Source organism: Ictalurus punctatus, chromosome 15 (genome assembly GCF_001660625.3).
Source record: "Ictalurus punctatus breed USDA103 chromosome 15, Coco_2.0, whole genome shotgun sequence".
In the NCBI taxonomy this organism is placed as follows: Eukaryota; Metazoa; Chordata; class Actinopteri; order Siluriformes; family Ictaluridae; genus Ictalurus; species Ictalurus punctatus.
The window spans coordinates 21362099-21379560 of NC_030430.2; the positions used below are offsets into that span (position 1 = coordinate 21362099).

Here is a 17462-nt window from a genome sequence, read left to right on the forward strand (position 1 = left end):
CAGAGAGGAAAGCACAGATTGATTTACTACGGTGTCACCCTTTTCCTACAGTTCCTGGTCCTCCCACTTCTTTGATATTGTCCAGTCCCTCTGAGACGGAGATGACTCTCCACTGGACTCCACCTTCTCAAGAAAATGGAATTCTGGTCGGATACCTACTACAGTACAAAGAGTGTATGTCCGCACACTTACACTGCACACTTACACCTATTACTGTAATGCTCTCTAGTGTGGTTCTGTCCTGTGGATTGTTCACATTTGACTCCTGAGGTCAATTGTTCACATTTGACAATCTTCGAGGACATGGTGGTCCAGACTCGCATTCCTTAATCTTTACAATACACATCTTTCCTATTAGTTTCACTGCATGATTTAACATGAATAAACACATGTCGAAAAAGGTTTAAAGTTGTTATAATGCTGTTTCTAGGCAACAGGGAAATATGGATTCAGGGCATAAGCAACGCCTGAGGATAATGACAGAGGGGCCAACACTGCTAACAAGAAAAAAATCCAGCCCTGCTGGAAAAAACAACAACAATAGAAACATCACAGAAATTCTAACGGTTTCTACTACAAATACCATTACAAACTATCATCAGTTAACCATTAAAACCCTTACTAAATGGTTTCATTATGCAGTAGGATATATTAAGGAAGTGGGTCCTTAATGGTATCCACTAGACATAACATGCCACTAATAGAAGGAAACAGATGACTAGTAGAGACCCACAGGGACCATTACAATTACCATTAAAACCAATAGAATTACCACTATAACCTTTACATTATTCCCATTCCCATTATAACCATCACATATTCTATGAGGGTTTCAATAGTTTTTTTGTTGTTGTTTTTTTTTAGCAAATGTCTGGTGTGTTAATAAGTGGTTCAGCCAATCAGATCAGATCACCTAGATAAAATTGGTGTGGTTATGAAAGTAACCTCTAACAGAAGAAAATGTGTCCTTTCATGTCCTGTCCCCTTCAGTGAACTGACGCTACTTTAACTGAAGCCAAAAATAGTTGTCGATTTCTATTGTCTGTTTCTAGTGTCGCCGTAGCAAGGGGTCAAAATTGGGTCGACAATTCTGCATCTAAAGCGTATATTGCACCTTTGTAATGATTCACTCTCTATCACATAGCTGTTAAGTTCAGTACAAAGCCAGAGTGTCAGTGGAAACAAGTTCTGGTCTGTAGTAGCTCACCAATTCAGCACGCAGCATTCTCTCTTCACAGAGCAATCCAAAGTCTCTCACTAAGTCCTTCTGTTTCGTCTTCCTGTCTTTCTGTCTCTTTCTCTGCAGTAGACAATGCGGACAGCCCCATGCAGGTGGAGAAGATTGGTGACCCCACAGTGCATCAGCTAAACATTAAAGATCTGGACCGTCATAGCCGTTACCGTTTCTACCTGCGGGGGTACACTGCAGCTGGAGAAGGCCTGCCCATCACCAAAGTGGGAGCGACCACACTTGATGGAGGTGCAGTGTTCTGCCTCTCTCTCTCACTCTCTCTCTCTCTCTCTCTCTCTCTCTCTGTGTTTCTTTGTGCACAATAATGAAGGTGTGTTCTCTCTTACTGTCACTCTCAGAAAGGGGGCGTGGCCTACCACTTCTCAATTACACTTCTTAATTCTCTAGTAACTGCATCAAACATCGAATCGAATCAGACTGAATTGCTGGCTACGTGAGATCTCTCTCTCTCTCTCTCTCTCTCTCTCTCTCTCTCTCTCTCTCTATATATATATATATATATATATATATATATATATATATATATATATATATATATATATATGTATATGTGTATATATATATGTATGTATATGTGTATATATATATGTATATGTATATATATATGTGTATATATATATATATATATATATGTATGTATATGTATATGTGTGTGTGTGTATGTATGTATATGTGTATATATTATATTTCGATATATCTTGTATACCTTTCATTCATTCGAATCATTAAATACATATCAGCTCTTTTTTTTTTTTACGTTGTATTATTTCATTAGGACAGACCAACACGTCTGCTGTTTCCCCTGTATTTTCATAGATTAAAGGACGTAATATGGATCATTTTTATCTGGGTCACATGGGTGATATTTCATGCATGCACAGCGCAAGCAGAGTGCAGAGCCCAACTCGATTAGAGACACTTAAAGCGGAAGCTAGTGATACTAAGAAGCTCTTTTTCTTTGAAGCATGAAAGTGAAATAGTAATGAAGCAGCATACATGAGGAGTAATGAGGACTGTGGAGATCAAGTGATTGAGAGTAAGGCATGATTGTGAACATGTTTTTCCTAAACACACAGAATATCAGAGCTGGGTGGTCGCTGTGCATCTCGGAGCCTGGAATGATAACAGATCACTTTTGCTATATAAATAACTGACGATGTGTTTTATTTTTGTGTACAAACAGGTCCACCTCGCAACTTTAATTTGTCTGTAGGAGAGACGGCAGTTAATCTAAGCTGGGTTTTTCCTGAGAGACAAAGGAATGTCGGTTTCCATATCAAATACATGAGGAAGAATGGTAAGAGCTTTGCCCTGAACTTAAAAAAAAAAAAAAAAAAACCTGTTAATGGAGCTATTATCTTTTGCTCATTTATATTAAATGACTTACTGGAATAGGAACAGTAGGCCTGTAGGATGATTTACGTATGTCACATAATGTATTGTTTGGTGATTACATTGGACTTACATATGCTGAGGGTCTCATATACAATAGTTCATATAGTACACTTTACTGTTGGTGCCATGGTGTATCACGGTGGTCTCTTTGAACCTAGCATGAAGGGCTCAGTGCTCATTTGTATTTGTGCTGTTTGTGTTTTGGTGTTTTTCTCAGGCCACGGACAATGGATGAAGTCAGAGAAAGTGAACACGTCTCAGTCCTTTTACTCCATGCAGGGCCTCCAGCCTGGATCTCGTTACAGCTTGTGCTTCATCTTCAGCAATGGTACCTTCTGGGAAACTGACATAGAAACAAAAGGAGCAGGTAAAACACACACACACACACACACACACACACACACACACACACACACACACACACACACAGACATCATCCTTCTGGGTTTTGTAGTAAGCTACATCCCACAGAACTGACAAGGCTTGTTTTTGGTACTGCAACAGCAAAGTCAGTGATGCTCGACAGCAGTCAGAGATACAGACTCTTTACACTGTCAGGATTCTCACACATCCTGAGAAATCTTGACATTTATAGTCTGAGTCACATGCCACCTGCCAAAAAAAAAAAAAAAGAAGACAAAAATATCCTGGAAATATGTGAGCTTTACATAAAAGCATGAAATTGTGTGCTCAAGACACCGGTATAACAGTATCCATGTCTATATAGAAAAAAATTGCTAAAGCTATAGCAGCGTTAATAGAAATCTTCTACCAATAACATACTCATTTATGTACAGAAATACGAGTGTACATTATGACATAATTATGCATATTTAATAAGTTGGTATGCGGAAGTAGAATTCACGCTTAACAAATAAGTGTGTATAATATGCATGCATACTTTAAAAATCCGTGTGCAAAGTGAGTATGCATGCTAAATAAATTAGTATGCAAAAATAAATGTGCTTAAGAAATAGTTGTGGAAAATAAGTATGCTTAATTAGGAAACAAAAAAGTATGCATGCTAAATAAATTGGTATGCAGAACTAAATATTCACTCTTAACAAATAAGTGTGCAAAGTATGGATGCATTCTTTAAAAAAACAGCATGCAATATACGTGTGCGTACCAAACAAATTAGTATGCAAAAGTAAATATGCTTAACAAACAGCTGTGGAAAATAAGTGTGCTTAATTAAAAAGAAAAAAAAGAACATTATATAAACTCAGCAAAAAAAAAAAGAAGCGTCCCTTTTTCAGGAGACTGTATTTTAAAGATAATTTTGTAAAATCCAAATAAGTTTTACAGATCTTTATTGGAAAGGGTTTAAACGATGTTTTTCATGCTTGTTCAATGAACCATAAACTATTATTGCACATGCACCTGTGGAACAATCCTTAAGACACTAACAGTTTACAGGCGGTGGGTGATTAAGGTCACAGTTACAATAACTTAGGACACTAAAGAGACCTTTCTACTGACTCTGAAAAACACCAGAAGAAAGATGTCTAGGGTTCCTGCTCACCTGCGTGAACATGTCATAGTCCTGCTGCAGGGAGGCATGAGGACTACAGATGTGGCCAGAGCAATAAACTGCAATGTCTGTAATGTAAGACGCCTAAGACGGTGCTACAGGGAGACAGGATGGACAGCTGATCGTCCTTGCAGTGGAAAATTACATGTAACCGTGTGTACCCCCAAGACGTGATCGAGAACTTGCAAATGCCTCGGTGGAAGAGTGGAGGAACATTTCATAGCAAGAACATCTCATGAGGATGAGATGCACTGTATTACTTAAAGCAGCTGGAGGCCACCAGATACTGACTGTTCCTTTTAATATTGACCCCCACCCCCCTACTTTATTCAGGGACTCATTATTCCATTTCTGTTCATCAGATGCCTGTGAAACTTGTTCAGTTTATGTCTCAGTTGAATCGTTTTTATTTTAATACAAATATATTACATATAATACACGCTTGTAAGTATGCAAAAATATATTTTACACTTCCATCACAACAGTTATGATGAAATGAACATGTGTGTGTGTGTGTAGGAGTGCCGGAGAAGCAGAGTAGCTTTGCTACTGAAGGCTGGTTTATTGGGCTCATCAGCGCCCTCGTGCTGTTGTTGCTGCTTCTGCTCATTCTCTGCTTTGTCAAGCGGAATAAAGGTGGAAAGTATTCAGGTAGGACGGCTACCCCAGTGATCAGACGCTAAACTTGGACACGAGTCTGTTAGGGAAGCATTTATTTGGCATGACTGGTGTGGACTGTGTAAATGTTTTTGCTCTGTGTCTCAGTGAAAGACAAGGAGGAGGGCCAGGTGGACTCGGAGTCTCGGCCTATGAAGGATGAAACGTTCGGGGAGTACAGGTGCGCTGCTGTGACCTATTCGTCTTTGCTTTTCTGAAGCGCACAGCTTGACTGTAAATGGCAGCCCTGTTTCTTTGCTTTGCTCACACTCTCCCTTTTTTCCCCCCCAATGCTTTCCCTCAATGCTTTCCAGATCACTAGAGAGGTATGATTTGCAGTGTTGTTGTTTTTTAATGCATGCACCTGAATATTGCTGTTGAGCTAAACACTATCCCAAGCTGTCCCATTCCTACATAGAACACATTGAGCAGTATTAATTAAAAATAACTCTGTGATAACACCTACTCAGTTGTGGTTTCAGTGGAAACAGAAACGGACTGACTATATACATGATTAAAATGTTTAAAAATGTATTTGTGGCATTGTGTAATATGTTGTTAATAATAATAACAATACTTTAAAAAAAAAAAAATAGATATTACTTTATAAATTACTATACCTATTTTCATAATAATTAAAATGTCCTTAATTTTTTCTGTCATTTTAATGCCATAACCTTAAAACATTTCCCTTTCTGAATGTGATATAATTTCTTATGAATACCTACGATACTTTTGAGTGGCTTTTGGATTGTCTCAGTTGTAGTACTTCGCCCATTTTCTCTCTCTCCTTCTCACTGTGAAGTGACAATGAGGAGAAGCGCACAGCCAGCCAGCCGTCTCTGTGCGATGACAGCAAGCTGTGTAGCGACGATGGCCTGGATGATTACGGCAACAGCCACAGCGTTCACACCAAGGTGACCATGGACGAGTCTCTGGCCAGTCAGTGCAGCGGAGTCAGAGACGGGCTGGAGATCGAGAGGCATGACAGCTCGCCCCTTAAATCTGCCGCTACCAACCACGGCCTGCCCAACTCTGCTGTTGTCCTCGACTAGTGGGGCAGCGCGAATCAGAAGAAGACTCCACCCTGGACTCACAACTCGTATCTGAACGACTGACCAAACAATCAATATTACACGCAGTGCAATGTCAACGTGTACGCTAACGCAAATGCCAAGTAAAAAAAACAACAGATACAGTGCTGGGACTGACTTTAGACATAATCCGATCAACTCTTTCACCTCTGGTAGAGCCAGAAGGGAGGAATAATTTACAATAGACTAGACTAACCTTATGTGTAGGGACTGCCATGTTTGCGAATTGTTTACAGATAAAAATCTCTCTTCTCTTGTAATAATAATTTTCAGAGTAGCCTGCAACAAGCATCCCCATTTCCTGCCTGATAAAATTATACAGAATAGACTTTTATTTAAAGGACAAATCCACCGTGAACAACTTACATATTACTCTTTATAATTCACTGGCATCCGAGATTCAGTTTGTAATAAAAACGTAATGAGACGTTTTTAGTTTCATCGACATGTTGGTCTACTTTCACTTAACAACTAAATAAAGAGAGCGATGCAGCAGTGCTTTAGTCCTGTAGTCTGTCCGGCTCTCTCACCTCACCATCTGTACGCTCTACTCAAACAGATCAGCTTCCAAAAGGTTAACTTTCATGCTAGTACCACCAACACTGCCGCGCTCGTCATCACATTCTCCAGCTCTGAATCCAATGTTTGCGCCAATCTTTCCGCTGTTTCTCGTTAACACGATACTGAACATCACTAGAAAACGGAAGAGAAAAGGGAGCTCTTTTGTTTTTTATGCGCCAACACAAAACCTGGCCATTATCTCTTATGTTTGAGATTGCGAACATATTTTTCTCTCTCTCTCTCTTATTAAACGCCATTGTAACTGTGCTAGCAATGTCACCATGTGACGTAATGGCAACACACGACCTGTAACTTCTCAAAAGACAGCACCGACCAACAAATTATCGCCGGAAACATTAAAAAAAAACACCTCACAAATGTTTCAATTTAACACACTGAAGGTGTTTCAGGGTAGAGTTTTCCTTTAACGATGACGATTTTTAAAGTGACGCTTTAGATTTAACGTGACAAGGACACTTATAGACACCGCATGGTTAATGCCAAATACAGGACAGTGTGCGCAGCAGAGAAAGAGATTGAGGGCCTTAAAATCCTGGTAAGTGCATCATGTAAGCATATGTACGACACATTGCACATGAGTTGCATTGATGTAGTTCATTATTATATCTATATATATACATATATAAATAGTTATGTGGTTTGCCATTTCATTGTCTTGCCTCATTGTTTGAGATCTATGCATTTTTTTTTTTATTATTTGATTTTTTTAAAAACTCTTTTGGACAATTTTGTGATCATCTTTTCTCGAGTGAGGTTTTTTTTTTTTTTTTTTCCTTGAATTTTGTGTCCTTCTACAAAATACGCATCCAGGACTCCATAGCCAAGCTGCCGGCACTTAGAAATATATCCGATGCAATGATCCGCTGATATGAGGTGCTTTATATCAGGCTGTATGTAGTCACTCTAGCAGTTAGCCATGCCCAGTATTAGAGAGCTGTCATCTCAGAACCCTGACCATTTTCAGCTGTAACGTTTCTCATTTGTGCGTAGCTCCCTATATGTGTGTGTCGCTTTGTATTGTAGTCTGCATAGTGTATTAAACGATGTATACTGACAAATCCTCTCTTGCAGTCCTGCTGGTATAAAGCCATATGTATACACTTCCGAGGTGTATTCGGGTATGAGGTAGTATTGAAGTGGATGGGGTTGTGAGAGAGCACATCACACATACACACATACACTAATTTCAGCTTGGTTAAAACAATCATGTGTAATTAACCCAGTTTGTGTCTTACACAGAGAATGTATGCTTTGTTGGGGTCGGAATTTTGATTCCTTACCTGTATACCAAATAGCATTTGTTCCTGGTTCGATCGATGTGCGATGTGCGTGCTGTCTTTAAGTTTCGATAAGCAGTGTTATGTGAATAAAACTGAACAAGAACATCACGAGACGCCTGCTTGAAAGAAAAAAGAAAAAGAAAAAAACAGTTTCGATTTTGTTGTTCTGAAGAAACTGAGAAAAAAAAAAAAAAGCTCTCGAAATTTATTTGAATGTAAATAAATTCCAAACGATTGTTTTGCTATGGCCTCTATTTGTAACCGTGTCTTGTTGATTGATTACCATGGGTTTTGGGGTTGTTAATGTTTTAATTCTTAACCTTTGACCTTTTGTCTAGTTAGTTGTAAGATAACTGTTCTAGATAAGTAGAGAATAGGATTTTTTTTTTTTTTTTTTTCGGAAAACTTAAAAAAGGAAGTCCAAACAAGCTGTCCTTTCATATTGTGATAAAAAATCCGATCACGTCGTTTTTAGAAAAAGCAAAATACAACTTCATGGCCATTCAATAAAACACAATCGGTTTCTCCTGAGAATTCCTTTCCTGCTCTGTTTGCTTACGAGTTGCAGTATTGTGTGTATCTGTTGTGAAGCAATTCCTGCGCAAGCACTATGAGGAAGCAGAGATACTCGAGTCTTGTTTGTATCCAGCACACACACACACACACATACACACGCAGGGAGAAATTACAATGTGCTGACTTAAGCTCATTGAAAGCACTAAGTCCCCTGCAGTGAAGTGTACTAGATGGGGAAGTGTGTGATGCAGTAAGTCTGGACTGTTGGTTTTAATTTGTCGGCCTCTATGTTGTTGCTATACAGACACACTCAGGACAAAGTTCTCCTAGACGTTTATTTTCATACAGGACGAATAAGTGATGTGAATTGTGTCAACGTTCAACCGAACTGCTGCTAGACGTCCGTGCTCTGTTAATGTCCCAGAACTTGCAGAAAAAAACGCTACACAGCTGTTTTGCTTTTCGGAAGGCTGTAGCTGCAACATTGCCTGTTGTCATATAATACGTCATATTACTGTGGCATTTTACCTATAAATATAACGTAGTTTCTGATCATTTAAAAATCTCTCTAGGCTCAGTTCTAGCTCCAAGACTAGACATCGCTTGATTCAAAGTATCTCTCATATCATGTATATCCTATGTTTGTTTGTTTGATCTAATGAACCATTAAATAAATCGGATCTGAATGAGAGGATTGCACTTGTAGCTGAGTGATGAATAGCCATGTCCACGTCGCTTTTCCTTTGCGTTTGTCTATGCCGTGGTGCTGAGTGGAGGACTGGGCCAGTGACTGTGGTGGGCTTGTAATAGAAAATGATACTGTATGTAAATCATGAATCAGCCACTGTATGTAAATGCTTCAAGAATAAAAATCCATGGAACAAGCTACATCTTCTGTCCTCATTTATCATTTTTATTGAGTCTCTGGTGAAGACTGTTCTGGTTCTTAAATGACGAATATATGTGTGGTGGTTAGTGAAAACCATTCAAATATCACTGTGGCTGTATTCTGGCCAATTTTGGCCAAAAATGGGTTTTTCCTGCCTATAATATACTTTGACAATTAAATATTTCACCTTTTTTTTTTTTTTAATTTCTTTTAAATCTTGGTTTTTAATCTTCCTGCAAAGATCATATTGTGTAAGGAGCCAGTTAACAAAAACAAACAAAACAACAACAACAAAAAAAACAGAGTGGTAAAATTTATTATTATTTAAAAAGGTGATACAAGCTCTATAGTTCTGTGGAACTCAAACAGCCAGTGTTCACCTGATGATGGTGAGACCCTTAGCGAGAGCTTGCGCTGAACTGGCTGAAGTAGCGCACAGTGGGCCGGTTGGTGTAAAGGTCATTATTGAGGTACTTTTGGCTGCAAAAGATAGAATAAATGTATTAATTATGTTACAAGGCTTATAGAATAATCACAAAATAATCACTAGTTTTAATGGTGTAATTAATATATAATATATATATATGTCTGTCAATATAGTTTTAATATAATTCTGAAGATTTAAAATATTTCAAGTCGAATTCTACAAGAAAATATCATTCCTTAATATTTAACAAAATGTATTGATTTCCTGATCCACTGTTAAATCATTAAATTCTGAGGAATATTCTTCTTAAAGGAATACTCTAGAGATTTTGAGCCTAATCCATATCCTTAGTGCAGCTGTTGAATTGTGTCAAATAAACTTTCGACTCAAACTCAAAACTGCAACCCCTACAATCTGACAATAAAAGTTTTAGGATGAGATGGACATGAGATAATGAATGTCCAAAATAACCATTAATTTGTTCCTCTGGAAGAAAAAATAGTCCCATCTCTGGAAGAACAGGTTCACATTATACAGGTCTAGAGCTTATTTCACAAACATCTTAATGGTTTTAAACTTAAACTCAAATGGTTTAAGTAACTAATCGAGACGAACATGCGGACAGGAAACTTCAGTCTTACTGTTCCTGCTGCTCTCTAGCCAGCTGCTGGTTGTATTGGTCCAGTCGTGCTCTCCTTTCTCTCTCTAGTTCCCTCACTCTTCTCTCCTCCTCCTCTTGCTGCCTGGCCTGCTCCAGCTGCTGCAAATCCCACGCCAGGTTGCTCTGCTTCTCCCGCTGTCTCTGCCTCTGCAGAATGCACAAACAAGGATTACACAACCATGGAAAAGACAATGATCCACTAAAATGCTTTAACATGCATAGAGAGAGCTTCACATACTGTACTGTACCTCTCTATCAGCACGCTGTTCTGCTCTCTGCCTGTAGATGGCGTTGAGCTCCTCAGAGCTCATCCCCTTCCAGCGATCAGGTAGCACTCGAGGAGCCTCAGCTGAACCCATGCCCTCCTTCACTGCAACTTCCGGGCACTCGGTCAAAAGGTCAGAGGTCACCATCTGCAGAATCTCTGCCAGGTCCAAGCCCTCATGCTTCTGCTTGTCTTGCCTTTCTCGCTCCTGCCTCTCTTCTGCCTATAAATTTATTCCGCCTAGATTTATATTGACTCTGGACAGGTTCTATCGAGTGTAACTGATGCTGAGAACACGAGCAGTTGACATACAATACTGCTTTAACATAAATCACGTTAAAGCAATTAAACTCAAAACACATTGTTTGTTGCAGTCTCAATCCTTATTGGTCAGAAGGTATAGATTCATTTTCAATGTAATTCAAATCACAGGTTTATATTAATGTACTCATTTTAATACAGATATGGACCACTAATAATAAATGAACTTGAAAGGTGAAAAGGTGCTGTTATTATAGTCAAGATAACTGATGCACAAGTTTTTTCTGTGAGGAGATGTTTATTTATTGGAAGGATTCTCTAATGTCAGCTCTTCGTAAGAGGCGGGAGGTTTTCTGCTGCAGTCTTCAGGACAGAGGACTAACATAGCGTTTTTACTTTACGATAGCAAATATTTACTTCGTTATTAAGTGTGAAACAACTGTTATTCATTACCTATGCTCAACTCTTCTAGCCACATATTTGTCTTGGAAGCTGAAGAGAGCGTGTTCTTCCAGAAGTCACTGTGTAACCCTGAGACAAGGACATATTTCTCATGCCTCATAGTTCTTAAATTGTCTCATGCCTAATGCCGTTTTACTGAGTTTGGCTCCAGGTCCACCGTGACACTGACTAGGATAGAGTGCTTGCTGTACAATTATGTCAGAAAGCTAAGTGAAAATCTCTGGGAGAAACATACCACAAACCATGTAGCATCCCATTGAGACTCTCTCTCTCTCTCTCTCTCTCTCTCTCTCTCTCTCTCTCTCTCTCTCTCTCTCCCCCCTTACCTGAACCTGGTTGTAGCTTTTGAGTGCAATCAGGGCAGCTTTCTTACACTCTTCCTCCAGAGCATCCAGATGTATTGCTCTCAGGTCCTGCTGGATCAGCTCCAGACCTCCAACCAACTCTGCAAACATACACACAAGGTTAGATTATCTTACTAACCTAGTGCGGACCTTCAATCGGTATAATATATTTTTAAAATCACTGTAATGTAACGTCTAAAATTTCTTTCTTTCTTTTTTTTTTTTTTAAACAGTGAACATTAAAAAGGAGGAAAAATGAAAGAAAAAACAATCCGTGTAAATGTTCACATATTTAAAGATTTAAAACTAAACAATTTTAACATCAAACCAAGTACTTCTGCCCCCCCCCCCAAAAAAAACAAACAAAAACAAAACAAACAACAACAACAACAAAAAACCACACACCCACACACACAGCTTACGTAAGGTCTACAAAGTCAGTATGACTAAGACACCATTATAATGTAGATATATTCCTTTCTTTGTATTTTTACTGAGGAAGGAGTGCAGTTGAACCACAGCACAGCCATCAGTGAAAGCGTTTAGCTCGTAATAATTGAGATGACAAGTATCTGGATTTTGTGTGTGTGTGTGTGTGTGTGTGTGTGTGTGTGTGTGTGTGTACCTTTGTGTTTCTGCACTTTCTGGCGTTTCTCTCGCTCTTCCCTTTGAGCTCTGAGAATTCTCTCATTCTGCTCCATCTGAAACTTCCTCCTTTCATTTTCCCCAACACCTTCTCCCTGAATACAAACATGTAGAAACATGCAGGTCAGCCTCTACTGCAGCACGGCAAATCAAACGCACGCTGCTTTAACCTAATCATTAATAACTCTTTAATTAACATAATCACATATAGTAAGGAATACCTGCTGGTATAACATATCCTTTCTTGGATCCCCTTATGGTCACATCACAGATTTATTTGACGAGTTCTAATTCAACTATTCAATACATTAGGCAAATCAGGCGAAGACGAATGTGCACCATCATATTTATTTATTGGAGTTTTTTATTTTTATTTTTTTTTTTATTCCTGAACTTTCCACCCACACATATGCAAAGAAGCATGAACATATGAATACCTCAAAAACCTGCATACTGGCAGGTCCCAATGACTCTTGATCGACTAAGCTGACATCGGGTCCCCCTTGGTGATTATAATTAATATCCGCATCACGAGAGTCCTCAGAGCGCTGGTATATCGCCCAGTCCTGCACAAGCTCCTGTGCCAACTCTCTCTTTCGTTCCGCCTCCTCTCTTTGTTGCGTCATCAGCTTTTGGTCCATGGAAATACACAACGCACCTGAAGGAGGCACAGAAATCCGAACGACGCAGCTCTACCTGTTAATGTTTCTATATATTTTAGTAGTAATGACCTACGTGAAGGGGGAAATACTGTGTCTTTAAGGAAAAGTCCACCTTGAATCAAAAATAAATATGTTTATATTGAAATATCTGGGATGTGCTTAGAGATTCTGGTGTTAATTTGTTGGTTTCTGCCGTATTTTCATTACTCAGGTGAAATTCTAACCAATTGTCTGTTGCGTGTTGTTAGAGCAGTGGCATTTAATAGGAGGAACCAAAATCAATCATCTCAGACATAGCGGATAATAGTCAGTTTTCAGTGTTCGATATTGCAGCAGAGACTCGGCTCATCTAGTTAGCGAGTTAATTTAGCTTGGAATTTGAAGATTTAGAAGCTGAGCAGGGTGTATGCAGACGAGGAAGTGAAAGAGCTAGATACTGCGTCCCAATTCGCCTGCTATCCGTCCTAAATAGTATCTGAGGTTAGAATTAGTGTGTCCCAAATCGTAGTACATTGAAATCAATATCCCAAAAGTACCCGGATGGTCTACTGTTTCCGGTAGAATTTTTGAAGTGTGGCTCCGTGGACACATTTAGAGCTAATATTGCCCCCCACAAGTCATCGCGTGAGGATGGAGTCAAACATTGTGGATGCGTGTAATGCTAGTGATGCGTATTTTAGAGAGGTGTAAATGAAATGCGTAAAAATAAATCAAGGGAATGGTAACTTACATGATATAGTATAAATTGTATAAGGGATAATGAATGAAGAAAAGCTGAAATGCGACGAGGAGTTTGTTTAGGGTGACGGCGTGCGTAACTAGGCAACAACGTTCTCTTCCGTTACATCACGTGATAGTAAATTCCAGTACTCGCATACTCTTTTGCTACACACTCAAAAGTATGTACTTTTTCTTAACAATACTTTTACTGCACAGTATGAGTAGGCGAGTTGGGACACAGCGAGACAGACTAAAGTACTAAAGTGCTGGTGCATCGCTCTCTTTAGGTAGAGTTGAAACAAAGTCTAATTCTCACTGTCTCCATTACATTATGGGTAATGCAGAAAACGATTAACCACAGTACTGGACTTTATCTTTAAGGTTGTGTCAAATACCCAGGAAACGAACTTAAAAGTAAATAGTAAATATCTACGTATTATCTTGAGTACATTTTCCTCTTACTGTTTTAAATTTTTTTTTTAAATGTCCAATGATTATTGCAAGTATAAGTAAAACAGCACTTCATTTCTTCATTATTCTCAAATGAAAAGATGCAAAGTTTATAAAGTCAATAAGTTTAGAAAGTAAGACTGCATAGGTTAAACTGATTCATTGTAACTGTGGTGAGGTAAAAATGAATCGTTTCAAACACTGGAACCAAATAAATAAACAAATAAATACATGTAGAAAAGGTCTAGAGCTGTTGTTAAGTATAATAACCGTCTGTTCAGTTCAGTTCAGCTCTTACCGTACGCCATTTCCCGCTGCCTCTCCGCCTTCTCACGCTCACGCTTCTTGGCCACCTGCTGATCGAGCGCGTGCACGTCCAGTCCAATCACCCGGTTCCTTGTATTGAAGATGCGTTTCCGGCGCGCGACCTCTGCAGCCTGCCGCCGCTCCACCGCCCTCACGGAGCTCTCATCCGCGGGCAGGTCCAACTTGAACATTCTCCAGCTGTCTCCTAATGGCGTTAGGAAAGAAATACCTATAATCACAATGAATCATTGTCATACTGTATAAAATAACACATAATCCAGTACATTTACTAATTTGGCTGATGCTTTGAAAAAAAAGAGAGCGAGACAATTAGAGGTAAATATCATGGAGATTGCCAGAGTGGTAGGAAATATGCCAGTGAGAGGGTGGCCCCAAGAAAACTAAGAGTGCAAACAGGACTCAAAACCCAGAGCACTCACACTCCGCCACCGCGTATGGTCAGTCAGCAAGCGGAATGTCAGTGAGGTCACAGCACCAAGGAAGAAACACGCACAAACACTTTTACACTTTTTACAATCTTGCAATTTACACTTGATGCAGGATGCAGCTGAGCTGAAGTTTTGATCAAGGACCCATCCATGGCAGTTTGGTGGTGCTGGGATTTGAACACACAGCCTTCTGACTTGTAATTCAAGTGAGGCCAGCAGGGGGCACTCACCCTGTGGTTCTGTGTGGGGCCTTATGCTGCTGTATAGTGACGTACACTATACTGTAATAACAGCACTGTCTTTCGGATGAGACACTTATCGAAAAGAGTAAAAAAGTAGGTGTATATCCCTGGTGTCCTGGCGAAATTCCCCCATTGGCCTTTCTCTATCATGGCCCCCTAATAATCCCCATCTCTGAATTGTCTACATCACTCTCTCTTCTCCACTAATATCTGGTGTGTTGTGGGAGTTCTGGCTCACTATGGTTGCTGTCGCATCACCCAGGTGGATACTACACACTAGTGGTGGTTGATACTATGTAAAGCACTTTGAGTGTCTAAGCACTGTATAAATCTAACGGTAAACCTTAATGACCAAGCCACCACAAATAGCACAACTAGTTCGCACTGATTCAGTGCAATATTTTAGTGAGAATTAATTCAGTGGTGGTTTATCAGTGTATGTGTAACGGGTATGGAAAGCATACCTGTTACACATGCTACTTGTGCTAGTTGTGGTGCCTCAGTGGTTAAAGTTTTGAGTTACAGATCAGAAGGTCATTTGTTCGGTTTCCAGAACTGCCAATCTGCCATGATTGGGTCCTTGAGTAAGATCCGTAACCTTGAGAAGACAATTTAAAACTCAGCTTTTTAAAAGGCATCAGTCAAATGTGTAAATGTACTGTATTATGTGTTATTTTATACTTTGTAAGGTATTACAGTACATTGCTGTGAATATGTTTTAGAGTTGTTTATTGGAAATATTTACAGTACTTTACGAGCAAGCCTGTTGTCAGCAAATTACTGCAAAAACTACAGTAGGTCTAGATTTCTAAATTTGAACTGTTTAATAAACACTGTTTTAGGGCTGCAACTAATCGATAATGAGATTCGCTAACAACGATTTTTCATAATCGATTATTATCGATTAGTTGCTGCAGCTCTACACTGTTTTAGTGATCTGATATTGATTTGTCATTAAGTAGCCCATTTATAAGCTGCAGCCTAGACTACTTTATCACTTACAATGCAAATAAACTTGATACGCCTTGTGAACAGAAGCAAACCGAAATATTAGTGAATTATATATAAAGACTTACCTGTGATACTGAGTGTTAGCTATGTATTTAGTGAACCACTACAACACTGGCTTGTTTTGAGGGATGCGTAGCTATGGCAACTAGACAACCAGCGCATGCGCAGTTACACGCGCAGTGATCATGAATCTGGCCTGCTCCCACATGAGGCTCCACCTTTCACAATGAGAGCTCTGAATGCTCCGTCTGTCAGGGTGGAAAGTGGGGGGGAGAAGCACGATTACTGACAAGGTCGCCAGTTAATCATTATCATAACGCGGTAGAAACTCTAGTGCACGTATATACGGGGTTTTATGGTATGCACGAGGCGGAAAAGGATATCCATAAGTATGTTCAACGAAAACCGGGTGTTTTTACTTAACTGTAAAATAGAAAGCAATGATCAGGGATCACAGGACAGCTGTTTTATTCAGAAGCTGGAAATAATGCAATCTGCACTGAAAAACAAAACAAAACAAAAAACTAAAATATTATAATGTTTTTTTTTCTTTTCTTTTCTTTTCTTTCTTTCTTTCTTTCTTTCTTTCTTTCTTTTTTTTTTTTTTTTTTTTTATAAAGATTTGCTTAGCTGAAAAATACATAGGCTTATAGACATATATAAAACATGCTTTAGTTTAAAAGAAACCCCTGGAAATTATGTAGTTTGGGAGGACACATCACACCACCCCATTGTTGATAATTTTCCAATAGCAGCACGCCCTGAGTATTTTAATCTTTACTTGTTTTAATGAATGAATGAATGAATGAATGTGGACCTTTTGTTAAGTGAATGAGAGTACTACCTTTCTATTTTTTTTTTTTAGTAGCAGATCAATAAGTACAAATATTAGGATATTAGTCCAGACTATTAGGTTACTTGCATGGTCAAGTAGACAAAAAGGGTCAAATAACAACAACAACAGCAACAAAACAAAACAAACAAACGTTAAGTCTTGTGAAAAAATTACCAACTGTGAAACAATACTGATATATTTGTAGACGTGATTGCATCCTAAATATCTTGAATATTAAAACCACCAGCTCTCAGAGTTTCTTCATGGAGGATCTCTCTAAAACCTAAATACTGCTTTACTGTTGAGTGACTAGTATTTTTGCACATGTACATTTGGGAATAGGAATTGTTTTGTTTTAGGCCATTAAAGGTTTATAGCTACGAAATCTAGTCATTGTCATTTTGTATTGTCGAGCAAGTTGACACAAAAATATACTTTCTGGTTTAATAAAGTCTTCTCTTCTCTTCTCTTCTCTTCTCTTCTCTTCTCTCTGTTTCAGATTTCAGCACCACAGACAGCGCCT

General features: G+C 39.0%; 2 protein-coding genes across 7 annotated transcripts in view; one reads left to right on the forward strand and one right to left on the reverse strand.

Moving 5' to 3' along the window:
- Positions 1 to 9195, forward strand: part of l1cama (L1 cell adhesion molecule, paralog a) — a 56339-nt gene extending 47144 nt beyond the window's left edge. For 3 of the 4 annotated variants that reach the window (XM_017487843.3, XM_017487846.3, XM_047160271.2), the window contains 8 exons: positions 52 to 174; positions 1307 to 1480; positions 2436 to 2549; positions 2865 to 3014; positions 4701 to 4832; positions 4947 to 5019; positions 5153 to 5164; positions 5644 to 9195. In XM_017487843.3, the coding sequence (XP_017343332.1) occupies positions 52 to 174; positions 1307 to 1480; positions 2436 to 2549; positions 2865 to 3014; positions 4701 to 4832; positions 4947 to 5019; positions 5153 to 5164; positions 5644 to 5893 (1028 nt within the window). In that variant the 3' untranslated portion in view covers positions 5894 to 9195. The remainder of the gene's footprint in view (positions 1 to 51; positions 175 to 1306; positions 1481 to 2435; positions 2550 to 2864; positions 3015 to 4700; positions 4833 to 4946; positions 5020 to 5152; positions 5165 to 5643) is intronic. The other variant, XM_017487845.3, reaches the window with a different exon arrangement.
- Positions 9196 to 9497: 302 nt separating this feature from the next.
- Positions 9498 to 16240, reverse strand: ribc1 (RIB43A domain with coiled-coils 1). 3 transcript variants are annotated; one of them, XM_017486483.3, is made up of 8 exons: positions 16170 to 16240; positions 14395 to 14607; positions 12702 to 12922; positions 12245 to 12359; positions 11602 to 11720; positions 10536 to 10775; positions 10268 to 10434; positions 9498 to 9679 (listed from the first exon to the last, which is right to left on the reverse strand). In XM_017486483.3, the coding sequence occupies exons 2-8, from the start codon at positions 14591 to 14593 to the stop codon at positions 9598 to 9600; spliced, it is 1143 nt and encodes a 380-aa protein (XP_017341972.1). In that variant the 5' UTR covers positions 14594 to 14607; positions 16170 to 16240; the 3' UTR covers positions 9498 to 9597. The 3 variants fall into 3 exon arrangements, with proteins under 3 accessions (XP_017341972.1, XP_017341973.1, XP_017341974.1); XM_017486484.3 differs by having other exon boundaries at positions 14395 to 14631; positions 16170 to 16217; XM_017486485.3 differs by lacking the exons at positions 14395 to 14607; positions 16170 to 16240 and adding an exon at positions 13657 to 13743.
- Positions 16241 to 17462: the final 1222 nt, after the last annotated feature.

Excerpts from the sequence above, each read along its gene's own strand:
- ribc1 (XM_017486483.3), bottom strand. The coding sequence starts at position 14,593 with ATGTTCAAGTTGGACCTGCCCGCGGATGAGAGCTCCGTGAGGGCGGTG. Across the intron at positions 12,923-14,394 it reads GCAGCGGGAAATGGCGTACG|GTGCGTTGTGTATTTCCATG; the intron begins GTAAGAGCTGAA and ends TGCCTCCTTCAG. Across the intron at positions 10,776-11,601 it reads AAAGCTACAACCAGGTTCAG|GCAGAAGAGAGGCAGGAGCG; the intron begins GTAAGGGGGGAG and ends ATAAATTTATAG.